Here is a 27447-nt window from a genome sequence, read left to right on the forward strand (position 1 = left end):
AAAAGGTTACGTAAATTAATGGATTTAATTTTCATGTTATGTCTTCAATCAAACAAATTACTTAAGTAGCACTAGGATAATTAAATCAGTTTGAATTTGTTTTCATTTAATCACTTCACCATTCTCCATGAATTCTACGAGCAACCAAATATTAGACAGGTAGTAGTAGGCCAAACATTTTGTTGTTGATTTTGTCATTGTTTTTATTTTCTTCTGTTCATAATTTCTCTTAAATTCACATTTCTTTTTTTAGAGTACACATCAAATTTTCGTTGCAAGTAACAAAATAGGTAGTAAAAAGGTTACGTAAATTAATTGATTTAATTTTTTTCATGTTATGTCTTCAATCTAACAAATTACTTAAGTAGCACTAGGATAATTAAATCAGTTTGAATTTGTTTTCATTTAAATACTTCACCATTCTCCATGAATTCTATGAGCAACCAATTATTAGATAGGTAGTACTAGGCTTAATAATTCGTTGTTGACTTTTATGTTGTTTCTATTTCTTCTGTTCATAATTTTTCTTAAGTTTACATTTGTTTTTTTTTAGAGTACACATCAGATGTGTATTGCAAGTAACAAAAATAAATGACTTTAGGTAATAAAACAGTATGTAAATTAATGGATTTAATTTTCATGTTGCGTCTTCAATCAAACAAATTACTTAAGTAGCACTAGGATAATTAAATCAGTTTGAATTTGTTTTCATTTAATTACTTCACCATTCTCCATGAATTCTATGAGCAGCCAAATATTAGACAGGTAGTACTAGGCTTAACAATTTGTTGTTGTTTCTATTTCTTCTGTTTATAATTTTTCTTAACTTTCTCTTTACTAAGCCATAATGATTTAGTTTGGGTTAAATAGAAGCCATGTAAAATCGCTGTGAAATAATGTGTTTAGCTACAAAAATTCACTGAACACAACATTTTAGTCGCTCCACATTTTTTGTTATAGTCCTTATACCACTGTACAACTTTGAATCACTTTAAATATTAAAGCCTCACAAATTTATGCATAAAATGTATACCATTCATGCTAATTTTTGCATTAACTTCATTACAGCCCTGTAGCCGAGTTTAAACAATTTCTCCTACGCAATACTCAAAGGTTCAAGCTTTAAATTCAAAAGACCTCAGAGAGTTGACGATTTACCTGCTTTGATTTAAAAGGAAATTTGAATGTTTTTTATAACAGGGAGTCGAACCGAAACCGAACCGGCACTTTATGAACTGGTTTTGGGCCAATTTTTTCCGAACCGTAACAGAACCCGAACCGTTTTTTGTAAGATTATTAGGGCATGTACACGAACCTTAACCAAATCCGAACCTGTCAAAAAAATCAGTTCACTCAAAAATTACAACGTGTATTTTACTGGGTTAAAGTTATGCCATGTTCGAAATTGTATGAAAAAATTATAAATAATTGATTAAATAAAACAATGATTTTTTATTTTTTTGGATATCTCTGTAATGAGATGATGTTTTTTCAATACGTTAATAAAATTGACTTACAATTCAAAGATTATTCTATACAATATTAACCAACATTTTAAGATTTAACGGAACTTATCCGAACCGGAACTTTACTAACCGGTTTTGAAATACTGATGGTTAATCGAAACCGAACCAGATTTCGAACCCAAAAAGTCAAACGGTTCGACTCCCTGCTCTATAATATTTATTTTCCTCCCAAAAAATTCTCATGAAACCTACTTCACTAGATAAGAGTTTGTCCAAAACTAACCTAACCCAGTACCGCCTAAATTCAAAGCGTGTGGCTAGGACTAAAATTAAAAACAAAAAATGGGCGCTCTTTCACTATTGTACGTAAAAATTAATAAAAAAAAAAACTTTCTTCAAATGCCGCATACCACAACGCATATTGTTTGGGTTAGGGTTAGCGATTGGTTGATGGTGGGTCAAGTTATTATTAATAATAAACATAATGTTACTTGACCCACCCTTACCCAAACAATATGCGTTGTGGTATGCGGTATTATTATTATTTTTTTTTGCATAACTTTTCACGTACAATAGTCAAAGAGCGCCAAAAAATGCAACAGCCAATGAAAGACTCTTGTAACTTACCAACAATTGTTTCTCAGGCAGCATCTACTTGATTGCTAAATCGAAGATGGCATCAACAGCAGCAAAGCGTATTCCATCAGATTAAAAAAAGTAGTTAAAACTAAGACGATATTAACGGACTTATACCTTAAATTTGTTGTCGTTAAAAGTCCTGCTTTGAACAAAGCTTTTATCCCTTTTCCCGCCACTCACTTTTTCAACGTTCTAGAAATTCGAAAGTACGTCATAGCAAATCAAGTGTTGCGTGACCAATCTTCATATTTTTACGATCTTAAAGGAGACACATTTTTTAATTTTTAGTCGGGTACGAAATAAACAATTGTTAAATATGTTATTGCACTAATGTTTACACACAAGAATTATTATTCTTTGATTAGCTATCCATTTTAAACATTTCTATTTAGGTTTATAAAAATCGCTTCATTGGTCGACGTAAAAAGTTTACAGTGAAATCCTATTCATTTCCTGTCATCGAAATACGTTTCAAAGCAACGAAATTGCATGGGCGCCCGCATAACATTTTACGCTTTCGTTTGCCGAAAATGCCACGAGAAAAACAAACAAAGTTTTAGCAGTAAGTTATAGGACCAGACAATAGAGTTAAAAATACACCACTGCGATTTTTGTGTGTTGATAATATTTCACGGGTATATTTCACTTGCTGCTGTCTTCTACAAACCTTGAACTGAGACGGTTTCCTTTGCAAAGAACGTGGAAGACAATATAATATCTTGCCGAAAATGTTAAAAAGGTATCACGGATACCAAAAAATGCTCTCTTCCCGTAATTTCTAAAATAACGTGTTGTCGTCGTTGTACGTAAAACGTTTTAAAATGTTTTGGTTTGAAAATATACATTTTATATTGGTTTAAGAATAAACGTTTTTTACACAAAAATTAGAAACGTTTTTCTATCATTTCTGAAGCAACGTTTTATAGTTGTTTTAAGTAAAACGTTTTAAAGATTTGTGTTCGCAACGTTTAATTAACGTCTTTCAAACAGTAAGTAAAAACATTTTAATTTCCGCTAAGAAAATACGTTTTGGAATGGTTTTTAACAAAAGGTTTTAAAAAGGCCGTTTTTTAACGATTATTAAACCTTTTTTTGACGAATTATAAAAAAATATTTATTTAGGTTTAGCATGTACGTTTTTTAACGGTTTAAAAAAAAAAGAAAAAAAAAAAAAGCGTTTTTTACAAACCGATTATTATACAACTTGTAGAGGTCTTCTTAAGACCACACAATATTCATAATTTTCTTGTATTTCAAAAAACGTCTCAAGACGATTCTAAGACGTCAAATTTAAGTCGAAGACGAGTTTTTCAGATGTACACAAAATAAAACGTTTTCTAGCCAAGACGTGTTCAATGGGTTATTGAATTTTGCAATTAATTAAACACGCCAATATTAATGTTATCAAATTAGCGGTTTAAACAAGACACATTGCAGTTATAAAATGTGCGAATTGTCAGCTGTGATGTGCTTAAACAATTCACCTTGCCTGACATATTAATGGTCCCTCTTGTAGCGAGCCACAAATTTAAGTGTACTAAATTGTACATAGATTGCAATCCTTTAGTTTAACAATGTGTTCACATTACAAAACAGATGGTTTTAAAATTGGCAAGAACGTCCGAGTTTGCGCAAGAAGCTTGTACAACCTATGGTTTATTAGCAATATAACGATTATTTTATCCAAAAAACTTAAAAACAAACAGTGGAAACAACAGTGTTTAAGTCCCAATCAAGTCAAGACATTTCAAGAGTTTTTGTCATTACAACACAACAGTGACGTGCGGTGAGGTTCCTATATGGTGAGGCACAAATTTGTTCGAGTCACGTTTTTCTTTAACAACCACAAAAACGGTATCGTAATAATAAAAATAAAGTTTGAACTCTTTTTGTTTAGCTTTTTCCATTGTATGAACTGCGTATAGAACGCAAATAAATATGCTAGCAAACCGTTTCGAGCAGCAACTCACTGAGTTTTAGCGCAATACTCAAAAATCCAGAGAGCAAAAACAAAATCACCAAAAAGTACAGTAGTAAAACCACATTAATATAGCAAACGTAATAATGACTACATCTTTTATGACGTAACAGAGCATGACATTTGATGGCGTGGCATGCCTGTGATGGACTGTTGTGGTACTGCTCATAAAAGCTACAAAACAAATTATTATTAAGAGTACAATATTTAAAAAAAAATTGGGTGGCCATGGTCACCCTGGCTACGCCTGTGACAGCCACACATCCACTCCTTTTTTTACCAATCTGTGCAGTCTTACATAAATCGCGGCAATAAACGGCGGATCTTGAAGGAATTCAATTAACGTCATTTTAAAACTATATGTTATTCGATGATGTTTTTTTCTTGAGTGCTGGTGGTGTAACTGCCATATTGTTGAAGAAACATCATGTCCAAACCTTGTCCTTACATTTTTAAGGAATTGTGTGCCGCAGTAGTCGGTCATAAATACAGACTTACAGGTATTACATCTCATAGATATCACAGAGTTGGGTGATATTGTGCAGTTTCTATCAAATGTTTAATGTTGGCTGGACATATCCACTCAAAGTAAAACTATATAACTTGTTTATGTTTTGAGACAACGACATTTTTGTTGTGTATAGTCGAAAAATATATGTCTTGCCCTCTATTTAGCAAAATATTGTGTTAAAGTTTCTTTGGTTTCTTTGGCCTCCGGACATTGTCGACTTTATCTTTGCGTTCATCAGCGGTGGAGAAAGTGATGCACTAAATATTTAAAGACATAAAGTTATATTAACTTTAATTTTATTAACTAGAAAACACAAAAACTAATCCGTCTCTTATAAATTAAGTGCTTTGCAAAAAAACAAAACAATTTTAACAACATTAATGGTAATATGAAAGAAAATCGATCAATCTATTCTAGAGTTTCTAACTCTTTGCCTCTTTGCTTCTCTAACCCTTCTTTTACAACTTTACCTCTCTTAATATTCTTCCAACTAATTTTTCAACCCTTTCTTGAAAACAATTAAGAACAAGTGCAAAAAAAGGCAAGCAAGTCTCTATCATCCGAACAAGCATAATAAAATAGTTGGATGCCATGAGCACTGGAATTGATCGTGATTTTTCTTTTATGTCACACCAACAAGCCACACTTTTGTGTCACAGGTTTGCGAGCGGGTCCTCTGAAAATATTAGACTTCGGTCCTTCTTATCGCCTTTTAATCGCGCCCGTGGCTCCACTTCGAGTATTATGTAGCCCGAAAACAAAATTAATGTTGTTTTTGTCAGAATTATTTTATTGTTGTTTCGCCAGTCAATTTTTTGTGGGTCACTTTTGACAAGGAAAAAAACAGAGTTGGAACATAAAATTTTCACAACTGTAGGCAAACACCTGTAATTTTTGTTAGTTTTGGTTTTAAGCAATTTTAAGCAAAAAAATCGTGAAAAAATCTGATATGTTTATGAATGATAGATACGTGAAAATTTGAAACCTTACCCCTAAGTTATTCATCCGAAGGGTTAATATGTACAATAGGAAATTTCAATGATATATTTACAATATAAATAAATGACATGGAAATCTGAAAATTTCACAAATGTTAGGGAACCATTTAAATGTGATGTTAAAATAAACATTTTACTCCTGGAAAAAGGGAGTATTTTAGAGCGACAAAAATTAAAATTCGACCGTTTTTGTGTTGTAAGGTGTTTATTAAAATTAAAGAAACAATCGTTAAATATTTTTCAATTATAAAGACAAATTAAAGGTTTGCTTTGCAGAACAATTTTCACTTTTAACTCAAAATAATTAATTAACCTATGGGGGCAAAAATATAGAAATTGATGTGATTCTATTAATAGAATAAAAAAACAAAAATATATTACAATGCACAACAGGACATTAATAAAAATATTACAATGCACAACTGAACGCTAATAAATTTAATAAGCAACAGTTATCCAATGATCACCACCCAGTTTAACAGAAAAGTTAGCTCGGCGCCGAACCCTGACGCTATTCAAACTGATCTTAAAAGATGTTCAGGTCTTTAATGAAATTTTACACGCCATAAAACAACAAGTTAATTTTCTTTAAACCGTCAGACACTATTTACATTAGAATAAACTTATTTGACAAATACCACTAGCAAACTATCTTGTAAAAGTGCACCATGCCCAACTAATAACACGCAACTTGGGGCCACATCCGCTTTTGCCTGCTAGCACTAGAACGGAATACAACCTTGGGAGTATATGGACACAAATAAGACCCGATGAAAAACAATAGAATAACTACAGAATATCCCCCCCCCCCCCTGCTAAAATATAGCGGAACCGGGCTACCTCCTGATATAATACAGTAGAACCGCCCAACAATACCCCCTGGCAAAATTATACAAAAACCGTACATCCTGTCTAGATTTAATTGTATTTATTTCTACTTTGACCTGATAAGCACAGTTGTGGGAAAGCTTGCTAAGATTGTAATCCAACTTGACGTTAAACAGTGTTACCTGATTTCCAGGATTAAAAACGACTATCAACGTATACCTGCTTCGTTAGATATTGGAGCAAATCAGCTGCTGTGCAACGGAAATTGGCCCTCGTGAGCAGTTCTTTAAAACGACTGACGTATACCGGCTTGTATCTGTAAAGAAATATAGGACTGCGAATAACTACCAAATCGGGTTTAGGTGCGATCAATTGTTGCCCTAAATCAAGGATGTCCAACATTTTATTATAGTGGGCCGCATTGAAACTTGAAATAATTAAAAACCTATTAAGTTTCAAGATTAAGTATTGGCCTTTAGAGTTATAACGGATATTGGCCTAGTATTGGCCTTTAGAGTTATTACTACTTGGGAGTGAAAATGACTAGCGGGCCGCATAAAAAATTAAGGCGGGCCGCAGGTTGGACGTCCCTGCCCTAAATGTATGGAACACTTAGGCGAAAATTCGATTCAAAATTTGAACGATAAACGGCTGTCTGCACCACCTAGTGTTGACGTTGACGAACCATTAATTTCGCAATATTGTAATTGTCGAAAGCCTACTGTTGGCGTGGTTTACCGTTAGTGTGGGTAAGTAGCACTATACTTTCGTACACAATTAGCGAATAGTATTGACACAATAAGCGCATTCGCAGTTTTACAATGCAGGTTAAACGGTAAAGTTAAAAGAAACACTCGACATGAATTCCAATTTACTGAACGCGTAGAGGCACTTACTGTAACTTTTGGGACGAACACATTATGCTGCAATATTTTCCCTTAGTGGCTAAACTGTAGTTTTGCATCAGATGTCGCTTCGAGCCGCAGCTTATCATAGGCCTATACTGCAGCGACGCCTCACTTTATCGTTACAATATTTCAGTATATAAGCTAGCTAACATATTCTTGTTTTAGTTATTAACCCTAATAAAGTCTGGTATTTGCTGCCGAAAATGTTAGTTTATAACTTCGTGTATACCGGAAGAGCGAGCGATTTCTATCTATTAATATATGTTGCCTGGTGGAGTAAGTTCTATAAGGGTGACAACCACTTCATAAAGCTTTGCAAGCCACGTTGCAAAAACATATTAGGTAAAGTTTTACAACACAAAACATTTATAATACTAAAATTGGTTATTGCACTTATTTACCTGGGCAACGTCGAGTAATTCATCTTATCTACATAATAAAAGAGAAAGTTTGTGAGATGTGTGTGTATGTGTGTGGCAAGATGTTCGCCCAGTCGGTGATGATCATAACATGAATTTCGAGCAGCTTTGACGTTGCGCCGCTTTAACTCAGTGGTAGAAAACTGGTCTCGTGAAACAGGGGTCGTGAGTTAAAACCTCACTGGTGGAAAACTGTTTTGATGCTCACTTTCAATTTACAATATATTTGTGTTGCATCCCAATGGAAATGTCACGTCACACTCAATGCGATTTACAATGAGCTATATCACTTTGTATCCAAGCATGCATCCCAGATTCCCAGCGTTAATTCAATATAGGTATAAGTTTTTGTGTTAGGCAGAGTTTAAGTAAAAGATAGTCCAAGTTTAACGTATCCGCGTAAAACGTTTTTTCAAGCGCAATTATCTGCCGGGAAATAAAAAAATAAAAGTAAGTATATTTCCTTAGTAAAGTAAAATTTTAATGTTTCCAACTATGACTATTATGTTTAGGAACTTATAGCAGCCACTTCGTCATATTGTGTTTACACAGAGAATTTTTGTTTTATCGCTGTATCACCGTTTTAATATTTCGTCATGGAAATTTTTCTGTAAAAAAACATCAAATGCCGATCTACCAAGATTTTGCAAAGACATCATTTTTCACTGAGTCAGGCCTCGCCGGCTCATACGAACATCCGTTTAAAGTTAACGCATGTTTTGAAATTCGCCTTATTGTCAACAATCCGGTATTTTTTAGAATCGAACGCCAGTTACGTCGCAATGTAGATCGAAGCGCTTTTGTTCAAGCCATATTGGGACAAAAATATTATTTCCGTCTATAAGAGTCGAGAGAAAAAGGTTTAGACCACGCCTTGTTATCACGTGATATTTTGTTAAGTATTATAAGAATTAATGACGTAAATCTTTCTTTGTTCGCAGAAATTTTCTTAACTGATTCTCGTCTATAAATAGCGTGTTCAATCAATATAAAAAGAGGCTTTTTACAGCTTTTACTCAGACAGCAAACTCGAGTGCTTTTGTGACTGAAGACAGCAAAATTGACTGTTCATGTATCTGAACTAAAGGAAAGAATTGGACCTGAATGGCCTCACGAAGACAGGCCATCTCAAATCTTGTAGGAGTGTGGTCGATTCATCTTGGCAATTATATAAATGAAGACTCATTAATCAGACCCATACCCCTACAAACTCATTGATGCCTGTTACCGCGTAAAATTTAAGTAGAGTTCGCAAATATACGAAGAATTGAATTTTTATTTTTAAGCCGTTTGTTAGCGATAGTACTTGAGGCCAAAGCCTAATGACTTCTTACAATGTGTTTACCCATACAATACTTAGCAGAGTTCGCAAAATATTGCGTTTATTGCAGTAGTTAACAGTGGGCATTTGTTTTTTCAATGAGGATTTTTCTCACGTTTGACGCAGTTTAGCACCGGGATTACATATTTGCTTAAACATGACGCTAACAAGCAAGTCTAAGCAATTGCTGCTACATCCTAAAGTTTTACGTTTGGGGGTTATTCTCAATTGTCAAACGTCACGGGTTTTCGTTACTTAAAAGATGTATTGCATGCTTAGTCAAGTGTTGTGTGCTATAGTTAACCGACTTCACATCACATTATTTGAAATTTATATTTAGTGACACTTAGTTCAAACGTTTAGGCATAAGCAAATTTGTTATGACATTTAAAAAAATATGTTTGCAATATTTATGTCATTACGAGGATCTTACGAATAATCGGTAAATATTCTATTTAACCTGGGCAACGCCGGGTATTTCGTCTAGTAATAAATATTTGTTTACCTTAAAATATCAGAATGAAGTTGTACTTCGCTGGCGATAAGTTTATGTAAAAGTTGGTCCAGTTCACTGGAAGATAGTTTGATTCTCTTGCCAAGGGTAGCAATACTTTCAGTTTGTGAAGCTGTGATAAGATTGCCAGTCGGGCAAGCAATGTCGTTCGGCTCCATGTCGGGAAATAGTGTGCTGTGCAATACTTCCACATCGCTGGCAATAAACAATACAAATAATGTTGGCCACACTATTATATAATTAATGTTCAAAAAATTGCTCCTCTCAAACTAGGACAAAGCTACAATCTTTATTTAGGCATTACGCAGTTAATTTTCCTTCGAAACTGTGTTTTTGCCTCAAAAATACTATGTATACCACAGTGTTTGGGTATTATACAAAGGCGAAAAGGCCATTATTTCACGATTTGTCTTGGAAATAACAATCTAATGTCATTTTCGCATGCAAACCGGTTTTGTTGTTTGCTCGTTCACCAGTGAAAAACGTATTTTTGCTTTAACGTCCACCTTGGAATTCTCGCTCAAATAAGTTTTTACTGTGTGTTGAATGTCGGGCTGCCTGTCTGCGCGAAGATGCGTTAAAAATAACGAATATAAAGTGACACTTCTCGCCAACGACATCCTTTCAAAGGTGTTTTATGTACTTAAAGGTCCGGATGCGCAGTCTATATGAAAAAAATCCCTCGCGTTATTTAGGAGCCCGTAACAACAAAGAAATCCCAACGCTGAAAAATATCTTCCATGGCCAAACACCTTATTTCTTTTTTATATGTGATCAAATAGGTGTATCTCCAAAACTAAAATATGGTTAGTTAACAAAAGTACAGAACTATTTTAAATGTGTGACACACCAAATGGACCATACAATAAAATCCCCGTACAATAAACTAATCGGATTGCTAAAAATTAAAATTGGGAAAAGAGTTTGGGCCTCCGTTTAAATACAACCCCTTTGGAAAAACTGTATTTAAACAGCTATAATTCCACAATTGAAATCAAGCAGCTGCGTACTATTGTGGCAAACAAAGCACTCCACTCATTGAAACTATATCGCATTTATTTTGTTGGTGTAAACCTATTAAAAGATATTGGAAAGAAATTACATGTGGGATCTCTGCAAAAGTAACAATTCTGTGGTGAAAATCCGTCAACCTTCTGTTTGGAACTGATGTCAATTTTGATTTAGCAAATTGCTTGCTGTGGGGCGCAGGTTTGTTCTATACCAGCGATTCTTAACGGGGTTCGACAAAGCTGCTCCAGGGGTATGGCAAGATCGTCCACTGAAACATCACCACACGGCGGATAAAGCTATGGCAACGTTTTTTGCAAAGCCTAAATGTATTAGTTTGACATTGTCCGTATACGCTTAATATCGACCCTAAATCCGTTAAAATACAGCCGCACAACGCTTAGCACCCTTTTCAACGTTCACAAAGACCGGTGTTCTGATTGCCTTTGCAAAAGGCAAAATAGTATTAATTTATTAAAGTCTAGCAACCTTCCAGGATAAGTTACGTTGAAATGATGTAGTTGAATTAGTTCAGTAAGTGCAGCTGAAACTGCTTGATAACCGATAACCTATAACCTTAAGTTTCCATCATTATTTCCAACAAAACACGTGGGTTATTTTATAGCCTACCAAACAAGTAGGAAAATCTATGATTTAAGTTTACCATGACAAAAAAGTGGTCAGAGAGTTATGTTCAGTAGTTCTTCGTGCAAAAAAGTGATGGAACTCATACCCTCAATGCATGTTTCGTAATGCAAAAGAAAGCAATTTCAGCTTAGTACCAGCTAAATTACGAAAACATTTTACCTAGTTCACCGTACAAGGAAATATAAAGACCACACTTGATCAATGCAAACCGTCTAATTGTAAACAAAGAAAATCACACTCATTGATGAGACACGCTTGAATTACTCCATATACCCTACTACTACAAATATAATATAAACAAAAAACATTATAAAATAAACTGGTTACCAACCTTCCTATGACTGATGTTTCGTCCTCGTCAGAAGAAAATATCTCGCAAACAACTTCTACAACAAAAAAGGAGAAATGTTTATTTAAAATTTAAAGCCAAAAAGTATCATATAATGTAATAACTTTAAACTTTGATTTATAACATTTTTACACCAATCTATTGCTTTCATATTCGAAAATCATCACTTGTTCAAACCATAAAATGATAACCTCAATCATCCATATCCAAATTTACCGACATAAAGCGAAATTCAAACTTGTGTTCTACGACATCAATGTTTCTTTTGCATTTGTTTTAATGTGGAGGTGATCCGAAAATTAAATGTTAAATTTTACAATTTTTTAGGGTTATCTGTTCAAGAGGAGTAATCCGAAATTATTAAAACGCTTAATTTCTGTGTCAAAATATGGAAAGGCTTGTTTTTTATTCGTTTATAATAGATAAATAGAACGCTTATTTCTTTTCGTGCTAGAATCAAAGCTTATATGACTACATGACTTTATTCCCAAAATTGGATATTCAAGGAAAAACACTCTACTGACACCACTGAACGTAAAATTTTGTTTACTTTCCTTACTCAACAAATACCATATAAAGAATAAAATGATTTTATTATTAAAGTTAAGGTTACATGAACAACGAAGTTGAAATATGACACTGAAAACAATTAGGTAATAAACAACTTAGCATTATAGTTAAAGGCTTTGTAAAAAGTATTCTGTAGAGAAATCAAGAATCACAAAAATATTTTAGAAGAAATCAGGGTGGTTGGGAAGTAGAACAAATAATCCATCACTGGAAGAAGCCCAGTTAAAATAAACAAAACATGTTACAGGTTTTTCAAACAAAAAATGGATAAAACGTTATTTGCTTTTTTTTCGCGATGTTATTTGTCATTGTCCCTCTGTAAAGGAACAACTTTGTGATCTAGTCTGTTCATCACACGATAGATAGTTGGCAGAATGTTGAACATGTAAGGTTGAAATTGCCTCACGTCCTCGTGGTTTACCACCATACTGGACAAACACTCTATTATTACTTGCTGTTTTGCGGAGCTGAGGCTAAAAAAGACACGTATTAAAAAAGAATGTAAAACAAATAAAACGTTGTTTTGTTTACAGATTATATAAACTCTTAAAAGCTGAAACGCCGATTCGCCTTTTCAATTGAATTCGAAACTTCCCACTTGTGACTGTATCAGCTTTTTTATGACAACTTCATTAGCCTACCCACCTCATAAGTACTGCAACCTGGGGGTTGTAATAATGTGATGTAGGGGTTAAGTTATTTAGCCAGCGCTGCATATCTCTCCTGGAACCTCGTGCAATACCAGCTTCTTCACGTTTTGCTTTTTGCAGAGCTCGTAACAAAATGCCCTTATGATAGATTGCGGAAAGTGAACGCACAAGCAAATTTCGGAAATCTAAAAATTATTTACATATAGGACTCAGTAAACTATATACCTTTAAACTTTTCGGTTTTTTTTTTATATAAAAGAGAAATAAGTATGCCTACGTAAGTGGTTGTAAATCTTATTATTTCATTTGAGATTAAGTATGGGAAAATTACTTAAGCTAAAATAAGAAAGACAGACAATTTGATCAACCGTTTTGCAGTTTTATCATGTGGCACCGCCAGCAATTGCCGACAATTTAACGACCCTAAAAAATGATTTAGGCCTCGTTATATTCTGAGGGCTATTACACATGTACAACACTATAGTTTCGCCAAACCTCAAAAAACCGTTTAAAATCGTATTGCACTAATTTCAACGACAAACATACAGAGCAAAGTGCTTTCAAAAGAGAAACTGCCTGATGTCCAATATAATTAAAGGCAAGCACGCCGTCGTTCAGTGCAATATGTATGCCTCATTTCAGATCTCCTTTAAATATGGTTTAGGATTGCCAAAAAATTTATTCGTAGTTAGTCTCTAAAATTACTAGCTATATAAAATAACTTAAAAACTAGACCTAATCAAGAAAAATAAACGTGATAGTCTACTAGTCAACTGAACTACGATGCATCAAAAATCGTGTTGGCCAGTTTTGAGTTATTTAAACATCGAGGCGTATTAGAAATATTTCTTGTTCTCCCAGTAACGTAACGTAGAAAAACATATATCCAGGCTCCCCAGCAACGCGGGAGTTGTTAAAACAGGCTTCAATGAACAGGGTTGCGAGACAGTTTTATGACATTAAATTGACATTCAAAGACTTTAAAAAAAAATAATAGCCCTTTAAATGTGTAAAATTGGACCCCTCGATGTTTAATTCGAAAAACAACAAGATAAACGCCATGGTCAACACAATAAAATATACTTATTATTCAAAGATTTTTGGAAAAGCATGGGATTTTTCATATTTCAATGCAGAAAACAATTGAAAGACTTTTAAAAACTCAAGAGACTTTATCAAACCTTGGATATGCATATTACGAGGTTTACGGCATCATGGAAAGAACTTCCAATCCTAAACAAGTCACATTATATCGTATACCTTTCCGTAAAAGTGAACATTTGGTAAAAATCGCACTAAAACTTAGGGAGTTTTAACAAATATCAGTCATTCAGTGATTCTTAATTTGTTCAGCTTGTAGCAAACTAATCATAACAAGGCGGCACAGTTTCTACAAAGAGGTTGCTTAAAATGGCCGCAAAAAAGACTAGATTGCGGCGACAGTTGAAGCTAACAGAATATACCCGCTATGTACATCAATTACAACTGCAATAAGGGCGATAATTTTAGAAAACTACTTCAACTTTGCGTTGGTAAACAAGGCGTAAGGATCCATCATGTTAATCATGACTATTGCACATTATGCTGTAACATGTCGCTGTAAAATTGTTAGTATCGTGTTGTAGCCGATTATTATAAAAAATAATATGGCAATTAAAGTGTAACCAAATAGTTATGATGCGGATAGAGAACATCTTTGTCAGAGAGCTGAATAAAGCGATTTTTTTTTCAAATGGCACAACATTTTCACTTGTGCTTAAATGCTGCACTATACGTGGCTCAACTAACACGTAATCATGGTAAAATAACACAACACATGGACTTTTTTATGTTTCAAGCGTCAGCGTCGATAAAGTGCAACGTTTAAGCGTAAGTATAACTTTTATGTCACGTAAAATATGTTCGCTTTATTTAACCCTCTAAAGAAGATGTATTTGTAGCATTTCTATTCGGTTATATTTTAATTGCCACATTTACTTCAATTGAAACAATTTAAACTATAAAACATTTATATATATATAGATTTGGTTGCCATCAATTTTACTTAAAAAAGTCCTGTGACGCGGTAAAATTCTTATAAAACGGGCATTTATACCAGTAAAGTTGCTATTAATATTGCCAACTTATTGTGTTTTGAAAAAAAAAAATGGTATTGGCCACGGAATGCTTTCATTTGTAGTGATGACGAATATAACTTCGGTAGAACTTTTATTAATCGTGTAAATAGGCGAGGACGTTAAGTAGCCTCGTACAGTGAGCATATCAAACGATTGCACAAAATATGCCACCTTTGATGTTGTGCGATTCAAAACGAAACAGTTTAACCATAACGCATATAAAACTGGCGCGACACGGCCGATAATTTGAGTTATTTTTGAGATCACATATCCTGGACACCATTATTATTTTGTTTACAGTATTATATGGTATGTTTACAAGTCGCGAGAAACCAAGAGGAGCAGGACGAGGGGGTCGCGATGCTGTTAAATGAAAAAATTAAAGGAATCTTTGTACGAGAAAGAGACGGGGCAATGAGCGCGCATCTCAAACGAGCGTCGTCGCAATACTCTTAAAAACTTGCCCCCTCGGAAGTTTCATAATGCGATTATTATTATTGTTTATAAGTGTAATATATAATACTTAACCTTTTATGAAGGTTAAATATATTATAGTTTATCGATTGATAAATTTATAAGAATGAAAATAGTGATAAATAAAATATAAAAATATGATACTTTAAGTAGTTAATAACACTGGTCAACAGCAAATTTGTAACGGATATGTGAAAGATTGATTCTTAATGTGTTTTCGGCGCTGAATCTGAAAATGCCGTCCTTTTTTTTTCTAGCACATCAGGTTTTTAAAATATTAGCATTTTAATTTTTTCAATGTATTGCTGTATTATTAACATAGGCGAATTGTGCACTGTGACATAATCCAACTATAATGTGAAAAAAAATATATATATATTTTATCAACGAGTTTTGTAATAAAGTAGTTATTTTTTAGATGTAAAAACAGCATCCGAGCTGAGTATACATGTTGTTTAAACAACTTCTTGTAGCACTACAGCAGAAAAAATCAAAATGAATAAATGGATGCACATTGTAAAAATGTAGAAATACGCGTTTGGCTGGGATTTGGTGACTTGTGTGCTAACTTTTAAGAAAACGCAAATTGCATTATTTTCCGTTCGGTGTTGATGATCTCCTTAGCTTAGCATATAGATGGGTTATGTATGTACCTCAAAGTGCATTTTCTGCACATCTAGTTGATTGTTTTCCAGAAAACATAGGTTCGGTTAAAAAATTGAGATTTTAAGCAATAAAACCCCATCACCAAGGATTTTAAAAGGGGGAAATAGTTAAAAATTCCATCATAGAAGTTCTATGGTGATGACTTGAGTTATGCGTATAATAAAGTTTTATGTCAGACGTTTTAAAGGGCAATTTAATACAGCTGTACGTTTTTTTGAAAAATTTAAATTTGACGACATTTCAAAAATGTGATGTGCTAGAGAAAACTAAAGGTATATTCGAAATCAAAAAAGTGAAAATTTGTTGACCAGTGTAATTAGTATTACTGCGAGAAACGTGATTTAATTTCTATGTTCATGACGCAACAATATAACTGTTTTCCCTTCAAGATTCGCAAAATGTTGCTAGCGAAAAGCACATGGCGCAAGCTCTAAACTTACAGTGCTGGTAATGATGAATGCCTTGCACCCTTGGCACGTATTAAACTTTATCCCGCCATTCACGATGCTTTATTAATTGTGTTGGCTCTATCAGCAACTACATGCACTGATTGCATTGTAGAAAGATCATTTAGTACATTACGGGCAAGACATGGCTAAGATGAACTATGTCAGATGATCGACTCTATGGCTTATGTATGGTGAGCGTACATCGTGACAAATTCAACACGAATAGAAAATAATTATTAAAACAGTTATTGACGAAAATGGAAGTAACACTAGAAGAATACAATAACTAGTTAAATATACATTGTCTAATTTTTGTTCATTATCTAAATCAGCTGTTCCAAAACTGTGGTCTGCACAGCAGTTTGAGAGGGTCCGCAAGGATAATTAGTCGTGTTGGGCAGGCTGTTTGGTCGCTGTCATATTCATTTAAGCTGTGCCTTGTCGAATAATTCATTTTATGTTGCGTTGATTGTATGTAGTTTAAATGCCCAGGTTTGTACCGCATCTTTAGAGATTAATGTTTGTCCTAAAGTAACCTTTGAAATCAGAAATAACGTGTTAATTCTATTCCTTCTGGACTCTTCTCTGACTTAAACTGAACATTATGAAGCTTATGATGTCATAAACGTATTTACTCAACCTGACGTTTAGTTTTAAAAATTGTTTGTGACGTAACTTAACCGAAGCTTCTCGTAGGTGAGAGAATATTTCTGGCATTATATAAGGCGGCATATTTTGAGTGTAAATGAGAGGAAGGACAGAAATTAAGAAATACGTTGAAGTGCTGACAGTTGCTATTAAGTTTTAATGCGTTATTTGCAAGTGCTATTGTAGATTGCGTCGCCCTTTTTGCCAGTTCTCTGAAGATTTTGATCAGCGATCTCAGAAGTAGAACTATTCAGTCGTTAATTGATCAGCGATCTCTTTCCTGGTAAAAGAAAAGGAAGACGTGACAGTCGCTATCTTGATCATTTTTGAGATAGAAAGATTGTTTTTGCGATAAAATTTAGAATAGGCTATTTCTTAAATACTCTTTCTATTTTTTAACTTAAAAATTTTAAGTTTTTGTGAGTTATTTCAGGTGAAAATGTCGCAGCGTAAACGCTTATCCTCTGATAAACCTAACAACCGAAGTATAAAGCAGTTCTTTTCTGGTAAACCGAAAACACGTACTGCTGCTCTAACCCCCGAAACAGCATCTGCCAACAGCACCACAAGTTCTGATTATGTTTTACTGAATAACCGCAATTCTGCTGAAAATGTTTAAGAGCAGTCGACTCTTCCTGTTGCATCGTCGACGACTGTTCCAGCTGCACCATCCAACAAGATATTTCAATTGTGGATTAAACTGAAAGGTTTTAATGATGCTCTACGAATGAACGTGTTCACCCTCCATGCTGACGGAGGCATAATGTTTGCTTTGCTCTAAGCATCCAGTAGCTATCACTGGCCGAGGCAAGTTTGCTGATGTTTACACCAGCGTACCTGCCAGACCTCAGCGCCCCTCTCGTCTGGATATGCATCTGAGCTCGGTGCAACACCAGCAAGCAGTTAAACTGGAACAGAACCAACGTGTCTCGCTATTTCACACAAAGTATCAAGATCGTGTATTAAATGAAACCGAAACAGCGGCTGAAAGAGTACACCTAATTTACTGGGTACTGAAAGAGGAAGTAGCGAATCGAAAAGTGGCTTCCTTGCAAACACTGGTTGACCGCATTGGTCACAATGACCGGCTTCGTGACCTGGGAGATACCAGTTCTACCATGGTCGACGAGACAACCGATATTGCTACTTTGCAGCAATATATTACATTTGTTCAGTACGTCAATAAAAAGGGACGCCAGGCAACTGCATTTTTGGATATCCGTCGGATAGACGCTCGCGGGGCAACTGCTGCCAACCTATTCCGACTCTGGAAAGAGGTCGCTGTTGACTACAGTCTTGATGTGGGTAAACATGTCGCTATTGCATGCGATGGAGCTGCTGCAATGATAGGCCGCCGAAATTTCCTCTCACAGAAATTGACTGCACAAAATCCGATTACCTACACAGTGCACTGCCATGCGCATCGCTTAGCCTTGGCATGTACGGACACGGTAAAGGAGCTACAACACATCCAGGATTGCGAATGTGGCTTAGTCCAGACGTTAGAAGTACTTTTCAATTTCGCCGCTCAAGACCGCAAAACTACAAGAAATGCAAACTGTTGATGTTGATTCGTCTGCGCGAAAATTAGTTAAAGCCTGCCGTACTCGCTGGCTATCTCACGGTCAGGCTGTAATCGCAATGAAAGCAGAACTGCCTGCTGTACACGCTACGCTCCAATATTTTGCTACCGAGAAGAAAGATTGCACAGCCGTTGGTATTTCTTCATTTAATGCTCCTTTTCTCCCTTTACTTGCTGAATGCTGCTTTGGTCCATCTCAACAAGTTATCATTGTTGTTTCAAAAAGGTAGTTTTCACTTTTTTCACATGCAGTCGGCACTTTCAATATGCAAAAAAGAGATTAGGAGTATTGCCAATTCAGATCAGGTTTTAAACGGCCTAAAACTCGACCGGTAGAAGATTTCAAAAAATTTACCAAGATCTCAAAATATACTTCTTGAAGATGATTTTAAACTGCTGCGATTCACCACAGAAACATACTGTGAGGCACTGCTCTGTAATCTCGAAGAACGTTTCCCTGAGCCTGAGATACTGTCTGTTTTTCGAATCTTTGATGCTAATGAGATTCCTCTTGATACCCCTCAGCGCCAGCTTTATGGGAATGATGATCTCTCGCTGCTTATCAGAAGATTTGACATTGTTCCCGCTGAACAAACCTAGAAAGTACTAAATGACTATAAAACGTTGAAAGATAAAATGACAATGCCAGAATTTGAGTTCTGCCAAGATCCCGGTGATGTCTGCAGCAAAATTGCTCGAGAGAACGTATTCCAGCAAATGTTTCCAGAGCTGCATTGACTTTGCTGCATTGCATTGTCAATTACTCTAGCAACCGCCTGGCCAGAGCAAGGATTTTCGACTTTATGTCGACCAAGCAACGAAATAGGCTACTTGATATCACCCTGAATGCTCTAATCAACATTTCGATGAACGGTCTGGGGCAGCTCACTGACGAGGATGCACAAAAGATAGCTGAGAAGTGGCCAAAAACAAAGGGCCGACGAACAGTGACAGTGCGAGCATTGAAGGCGTTGGAATCTGCAACGAAAGAAATGAAAAGCTGGCGGATGGGAACGGGATTGCGAATCTGTTTTGTTGCATCAGATAGAACCTGAAAAATTTGTTCTGTGATTGTGCACTGCCAGTAGCCTAATAAATAATTCGTTTAAGCAAATATGGCTATTTTTTGGTATTTAAATAAAACACTTGCGGTCTCTTAAAACTACTTAGCGGTCACCCAAACCAAAACTTGAAAAAAAAACCTGTAGTGTGCCTAATGCGAAAAGCCTCCTGAATTTACAGTTTAGCGTCAATTCAACCAGATAAGCTCAATTGTTTTCGCTTTTTGCGCGACCGACAACAAACTTCACTATTTTCAAGTTGTCTCAGTGATAGTTAACTGAAAATGCCGAATTGCTTTTCTCAAGGGGGCGCGCCCCAAGGCATTAGGAAAATTACCAAAGGTGGCGCGGCTGAAAAAAGGTTAAGAACCACTGCTTTAAGGTGTTCTATTTATTTTAAATCGTCCTTTTTCTGTCGCAAGCTAAAAACAATTATTTTAGCGTGATACGTGCCGTTTGTTGGCTGCTCGCTTGCGAATTATCCGCCTTTACTCGGGCAACCAATAGACCCCGACAAGAGGGACCACCGACCGACCGACAAACTTTTGAAAATAAGTACGACAAGAATCTTACAAGAACTTAAAAATTTTAATTCAGAGATAAAATATTAAAGCCAGAATATGGAATAATATATTATTACATAAATTACAATTATATTTTGTTACAATTGAATCAACTACTAACCTTGAAGTGGGTATTGCTCTAACACGAGAATGGCTTCGTTGGTTTGTTTCTCAGCATCCATCCTCTGAATACGATCTAATGTAGCAAAAAAGTCTAACGTTGGACGGTAAAGGCTGACACTAACCTAGTAAAACTTATAAAATTACATACTTTGGAAACTCAGATACGATTTGCAAAACCTACATAATATCAACATTTTAACAAATGTGACTGCAAAAAGACACTATTTTATCTAACCCAGTGGTTCTTAAACTTTTTGAGACACGCCCCCCTTTTCCAATTTTTACCAAACTCGCGCCCCACCTTGTTTCAAAATAAAAACACATAAAGCATAACAGCAATTTATTTCCAGAATTGCATCAATACGAAGGATGTAACTGTTTTTAACCCAGCCTAACCTAAGGTTGCCATATTTTGAAACGCGGAATTTCTGACAAATTTACCGCGGTTTCGGTGGCCAATTCCAGGTCAGGGACCTTAAAAACACTCAAAAATCTCTAAAAATCGGATGGAGTATGGGTTTGGGGGCTTTAAGAATACATTTTAAGTTACATAAAACTAGAAAATAGATTAGTAATGCTTTCTTGCCATTGTTTAATGTAAAAATTACAATGCTTCTGTGTTTTTAAAGGAAAAGTACAGTATCGTGTTAGGGGAAGTCCCAGATTTTAGTGTTGTAATTTTGGAGTGTCTGCGGAGCCCTTAAATCTTGGCCAATTGTTTTGTAAAATTATGAAACTGATTTTTATGTGACACATAATGGGAAATCAAGCCGAAAACAAAATTTAAAAAACAAAAAGGTAAATCTGAACAACCCTAATGCTGGGTAAAAGTTTATAACTGAGCCCTATAAAACAGAACGCAACACGCAAAAACTCTTTTCAAAAGCGAAACAAAATGATTAAAAAGCCATAAACTTGATAGTGTGTGTCGTAACAATGAACAGTATTTTCAAACAATTAACAGTATTAGCACTTTCTCTGTGAATATTTTAGTTATTTATTAAACAGTACGAAAAATTAAACAAATTTTGGTATTAACAAATATCGTTTTTAATCGCATGCGTGCGTGCGGCACACACCATGTTTTCCTCGAATGGCCGATCAGAGCGGGTAACGTAAGCACGTGATTAATGCGTTAGCATAAAGTTTTTGTGGAATCATCTCCTCACAAAACGAAAATACTAACCTTAAAATCAACAGGAATATTCTACACGAAAGAAAAACTAATGTGTGATAACTCGATGTTGTCCATTCAATGATCCCCATAAAGTTTAGTCATAATTAATACAGATTTTGTCAATTTTCGCGCCCCCTTGTAAACCTTACACGCCCCCCCAAGGGGGGCGCGCCCCCCAGTTTAAGGACCACTGGAGGTTTCAGCAGTTCCAAAGTTCACCTGTTAATATTTTCCAAGTATAGGAGATATAGTGTATAATTTTTCAACTTTACCCATGGTATAACATAACCGATCCAATAAGCGTTAAAAAAAGTGTTCATTAAAGTAAAAGTTAGTCGTCAACTTTCATAACTTATATTAGCTAACGTAACTTTCACATTCTAATTTAGGGACGTCAGGCCTGGGGTCCACGGGAGACATATACCCACCAGTGCCTCACGTACGTGGAATTTTCTACATCTTTAGTGTTAATTGGTGCTCGCTAAAACAGCAGCAACTATTTTCTTGCTATATAATACATAAATTTGGCCATTGCCGTATCAAAACAGTAAATTAGAGCAGAACAATAAATTTCATACAATGTGTGCCGTTAATTCTATTTTAACAGAAGACAAAGGACAGTACAATTTTTGGTATATAAAGTGTCGCAGCAAACCGCTTGCGCAGCTCTGATCTAGAAGAAAAAAGGTTGCTAATTTCTAGTAACAGTTTTTAGCAGCCATTTTAACAACTTTTTACCAACAATTAGAAATCGGCGAATTTGTAAACTAAAATTAGACAAGAGTTGCAATAATTTATCCTGAAAAAACATCAATATATCTTACCAAGGCAAGCTTGCATAAACCAAGTGTTAGGGGACTTTCATATAATAGTATCCTTCTTTTCGGGAAAAAAGTCCCAATCTGGGAAAAAATTAGAAACAAGTGTTTCTCAACCGATTTGTGGGGTCTACGTATCAACCAAAAAAAAGTTCCAGCTCATCCGGCCTGGGGAAAGTCCCCATTTTGGATTTTCAAAATGGCCGCCATAAAATAGAGGTTTTTTCTCATATCTCAGCTTCTACATCATTTATGAAAGAGATTATGGCATTAAAATAAATGTTTTGAGGGTTAGGGAACCCAAATAGAGCATTTTAAACATTAGTTAGCCGTGAAGACTTTAGATGGGGTGTGGGGGTGCGGGGATTCTCCACCAGGTGGAATTCAGTATTTATTTATTTAGATTTAAGATCGTCGGTGTTTCTAATATTTGTATTTAAAACTAGCTATTTAGGCCAAATTTGTTTTCCCTTTAGTGCAATCAGTAAAATGAAGGTTTTTATGCACGTGTTGTTTCGCTTGACCTTTTTTATGCTTTAAATAAGGCTGCGAAACATGGCCTACTTTCATTTAGGTATATTCCAATCATACAACGAAAACGGAGATTTCATTTAAAACAACAGATCTTATATGGCTGAACGTATGATTACCTAATGCACTTGAGACCAGCATAAGTCATCCTAACTGGTCTGGATTTACGCACAAGTATCATACCGGTTTGGTGGAGAAGTCGACGATAGAGCTTCTGCCGATCATTCTTAATGATCCAAATGACCCCCAAATGATGCCAACAGTTTTTATACTACACTCAGAAAGTGTATACCTAGCTGTTCACATAATATTCCCGCAATAATAAACTTCGATCAGCCATTGTGGATTAAAGCAAAGCCATTGTGGATTACAGCAATCCAGATAGTTAAAGAATGGCAACTCCAGTTGTTGTCATACTCGGGGGATTTCATCTCCTAAAGAGCTTTTTGAATTGTATTGGACTTATAATGGCGGGTTCAGGTTTGAAAGATACACTTGGCCTTTTATATGGCCCGCATACTGTCACTCATTTTTTAAAGGGAGCTGAATATTCGAAAGATCTCCGAGCCCATTTTTCAGTGGATGCAGCTGTTTATCGTACAATGATGACACAAGATGAAAATGTTTTAGTCTAAGCATATCGATCAAAGACTTGGCGAAAATAAGTCTACAGAAATACCATGAATGTTTTAATACGACGGTTGAATGGCTTACGTCTCACAATCCTTTTATACCAGGAAGCGATCCTCTTGTGATAGCTTCACTCTCAACAGGACTGACTACATTAAACGAAGCAAATTCTGGTAATTGTAAACAAGCATGGTACATTGGTCAAAACATCCAAGAAAGCTTGGACCATGCTACTCACCCCAAACCTATTAAATCTTCTATGAAAGTTAAATCACCAAGTTGTCTTAAAAACCATATAAAAGTTGGACCTAAAAGGTTTACGTTGAAAAACGGTTCTCTTTAACCGACTTATTGTTCTTGCTGAAAGAGATGAAGACATCGAAAGAGAATTTGATTATGAGCTGACACCTGTTCCAACAGCTTTGTTTAAGATTGACAAGTTAATGAGAAAACCAGAAAAATCAAAATTTGGTGGAATGTTGAAGGAAAACGTCGCCGAAACCAGCACAGTAGATGAGTGTATCTATTTACGTTGTACACGGTGGTTGGTTTTCAGACCACATATTGTGGAAAAAAGGTGTTTATTTTTTTGATACCGGTATTGTGATGTCCTACTTAGATGTATTGCAGAGAAAATATTATGGTGGTATAGTTGTTTGGGATAGCATAACACCATCAAAGGACATTTCAAAAACAAGCAAGTGCTAATGTGAGTGTTACTCTGGAGACAAAGGTTTTATCCGAACAAGAGCAATTCCTTCGCTATCGCAGTAACAAGTCATCGCAAAGATGCCACTGTCTGAAGAGGGAGCTCTTTTTCTCGCTAAAAACGAGTTAAAGCGCAGCTAATGTTTTCGCTGTCCGTTGTCTGCGAAAACATCTGATGGTGGTGTTACAACGAAATTTTTGCCACTGAAGCACATTTTCTTAAAAAGGTGGTCCAACTGTGACTGTTTAAAGTCGCCATTTTATGTAATGATAAAGTTATTCTCTATAAGCACATCGTATATCCTAAGACCACGAGTTTAGTGCATAATTGACATAACTTATTTTCTTTCAACCGCAGCTTGTATTTTAGCTGACTTGGCGCACTGCTCCGCGCAGATGTTACGCTGATCGTGGCATAATATCACCCGGGGAAAACGATCTTTGTTTAGTATTGCAGCTGGCGAAAGACGTGCTTGTAATTACGCGTAGTCCCGTAAATGCAACTTGGGAAATTACGCTGCTGATAGTTGAAACACGATTCTACCAAAATAAATCACACATATTTCACGGTCTTGGTTTAGTTTTTCGCCTGAAGTTAATTTGCACACTAAGTGGTTTCAACGCACGTGTTCGTTTTGCGTCTTATAGGTTCGCTTTTGCTGGACTTTAATAGGCTGTGTCTGAATATTTTCATGGAGCCATTACAATAACTATTTTATGACATCATACAACGAAACTATTTTATTGCGTCATTATTGATTGACGTCAGTCGAAAAATAGGGAAATTCCCTAAGTTGAAAATCCGGGACCCCCATTTTCGATTTTCTGGATACGCCCCTGTGCAGGATTATATTAATCCACTGACGGCATGACCGTTTGTGAAAATATTTGTTTAGAAATAATGCATTTGTAATTTTTACTCCTCTCCAAATAAATATCAGAAATGTTGAAAAACGATATTTTATAAAGGCCAATTTGAAAAACACAATGGAGACCATTGAATGAACTTATTAATGCTCTATTTCGGTTCCTTAACCCTTAAAACATATACTTTAACACCATAATATATTTTATAAATGATGTAGAAGCTGAGATATGAGCACAAACCTGTATTTTGTGGCGGCCATTTTGAAAATTCAAAATCGGGACTTTCCCCAGGCCGGATGAGCTCAAACTTTTTTTGGTTGATATGTAGACCCCAAAAATTAGAAATCGGTTGAGAAACACTTGTATCTAATTTTTTCCAAGAGAAAGTGATAAATAGGGATACTATAAAGAGCCTGGCACCAAACGCTACAGATTTTACATTTTATTTACCTAACTATTTTCTGCATAGCTAAGAAACATAATTTAAGGATATTTCATATAATTGCGAAATACTTTGTCTTAGTTTTAAATCGATTCTTAGTTTAAATCTTTGTAAAACATGATAATTTGCCCCCCAAAAACTTAACAAAACGTTTTTTTTTTGTAAGAAGACAGTTCCCGCCAAAATCTTTTAAAGACACAACATTCGCATTAAATTTTGTATTGTCTTGTGGAGCACTTCAACGTACGTGCTGAAAGGAGTTCTAAATAAGGTGACGTTAGGGCTACCATATTTTCAGCACCCAAAAAGAGGACATTTTTTTATAACTAGCCCGTTATCATATATAAAATTGGATAAAAAATAGTTCGAAAAATGCTTTTTTTTATGGTTTATCTATATCAAATTAGCAAAACTGTAATTAAATAGGGCCGCTATACCTTCGATGATATGTGTATTACTAATAAACAGAAATTTAAATATTGAAGTCTCGCGCGCCCCTAAGAATTGCTTGCTGCTTTAGATGAAAATGAGAACACTACCTTTGTTTGCCACAAAAATAAACGTGCCATGTCCACAAGTAATGCATTCAGCTACGAAATTAATACGTCCTTTTCTGAAACAAGGATATTACTGGCGTAGCCCATCAGTAAACAGAGTTTTCCTCTTTGGCATTATAATTTCAAGAAGATAGGGCTGACGGCAATTTGTTGGAAAACCTTTAAACCAGCAATTCAGCATGTTTAATAGCTACATTAATTTTTCGGAAATAAATACAACGTCTCGCTGAAAAGTCAAAAAAGAGGACATTTGGACATTTTTAAGCGTCCTCGGAGGACCATTCACTTTTCTTGAGAAAAGAGGACAAATCATCCTAAAAGATGGTAGGCCTAGGTAACGTCGCTTTGCATACCAACGATAACTATAACAGCAAAACGTTATGCGAACTTAGCGTTCTTTTTACGAGGATAAACCGGGTCGACTGGCTGCCTTTTAAAGATTCACAAAATGGACACAGTTACATCGTCGACGCTGAAAAGCGCACCTCACTTGAGTATTTCTTTCACTTTTTATGCTCATCTTTGAAAAGAAGAAGAAGACACATTTCCACGAGTCTACAACATTTATATTTTTTGATCTGTCAACTTCCTTCCGTAGTGGCAAAGTCTCTTTGTTTATAGCACAATAACCGGGACATATTACCCAAACAAGTTTGCTAAAATTTTATTGAAAGAAGTAGTAAAGTCTCTTTTCAAACTTTAACCTCGGACAAGTTTCCTTAAGCCAGGGGTCCGCAAATATTTTGGCGCGACTAAAAAATAGTAGTCCTAAAGTCATGCGACCCAAATACGCTAGTATTTTTTGATTAAAACGTTTTGCTTATGACAGTTTTTTTATGACAGTAGAGACAATGCAAAATTAATTTTAGAATCATTTTGCAGTTAACATATTTTATTTATTTATTTTTCTAGTTGCCACTTTAAAACAAAAATCCCATTCCCAGAGACAGTGACTAACGGGCACTTGACGCTTAAGATTCAAGAAAACGAAGCTTTTTTGACTTATGGTCTAATGTGGCTACACAGTCCACGAACGTCATATAAATGAAGCTTTTAGCAATGCTTCCCTGCGTTGTACGATGGGTAAAACTTTATTACATGAGGTTTCCTCTTATGCATTACCGCGACAATAAATTCAAATACTGCGAGGTATTTGGGAAATGATTTACGTAAACATTGCGTGCGGCCATGTTAGTGCCTTTTGGTCAAATAACTTGTTTAAAAAAC

General features: G+C 35.4%; 2 protein-coding genes across 5 annotated transcripts in view; both read right to left on the reverse strand.

Annotated features, from left to right (window-relative positions):
* Positions 1–4376: 4376 nt before the first annotated feature.
* Positions 4377–12038, reverse strand: LOC146136271 (structure-specific endonuclease subunit SLX4-like). Its single transcript, XM_083395255.1, has 4 exons — positions 11570–12038; positions 9574–9777; positions 6640–6736; positions 4377–4851 (listed from the first exon to the last, which is right to left on the reverse strand). Exons 2-4 carry the CDS (start codon positions 9738–9740, stop codon positions 4771–4773), a joined length of 345 nt encoding a protein of 114 aa, XP_083251381.1. The 5' UTR covers positions 9741–9777; positions 11570–12038; the 3' UTR covers positions 4377–4770.
* Positions 12039–12187: 149 nt separating this feature from the next.
* LOC146136272 (uncharacterized) overlaps positions 12188–27447 on the reverse strand; it is a 45828-nt gene continuing 30568 nt past the window's right edge. For 2 of the 4 annotated variants that reach the window (XM_083395253.1, XM_083395252.1), the window contains exons 14-16: positions 20489–20563; positions 12803–12992; positions 12188–12630 (exon numbers count right to left, since the gene is read on the reverse strand). In XM_083395253.1, coding sequence (XP_083251379.1) covers positions 12456–12630; positions 12803–12992; positions 20489–20563 — 440 coding nt within the window. In that variant the 3' untranslated portion in view covers positions 12188–12455. Of the gene's footprint in view, positions 12631–12802; positions 12993–20488; positions 20613–27447 lie in introns of those variants that run through there. The other 2 variants (XM_083395254.1, XR_014501569.1) reach the window with 2 other exon arrangements.

This window comes from Ascidiella aspersa, chromosome 8 (genome assembly GCF_963924565.1).
Source record: "Ascidiella aspersa chromosome 8, kaAscAspe10.2, whole genome shotgun sequence".
Lineage (NCBI taxonomy): Eukaryota > Metazoa > Chordata > Ascidiacea > Phlebobranchia > Ascidiidae > Ascidiella > Ascidiella aspersa.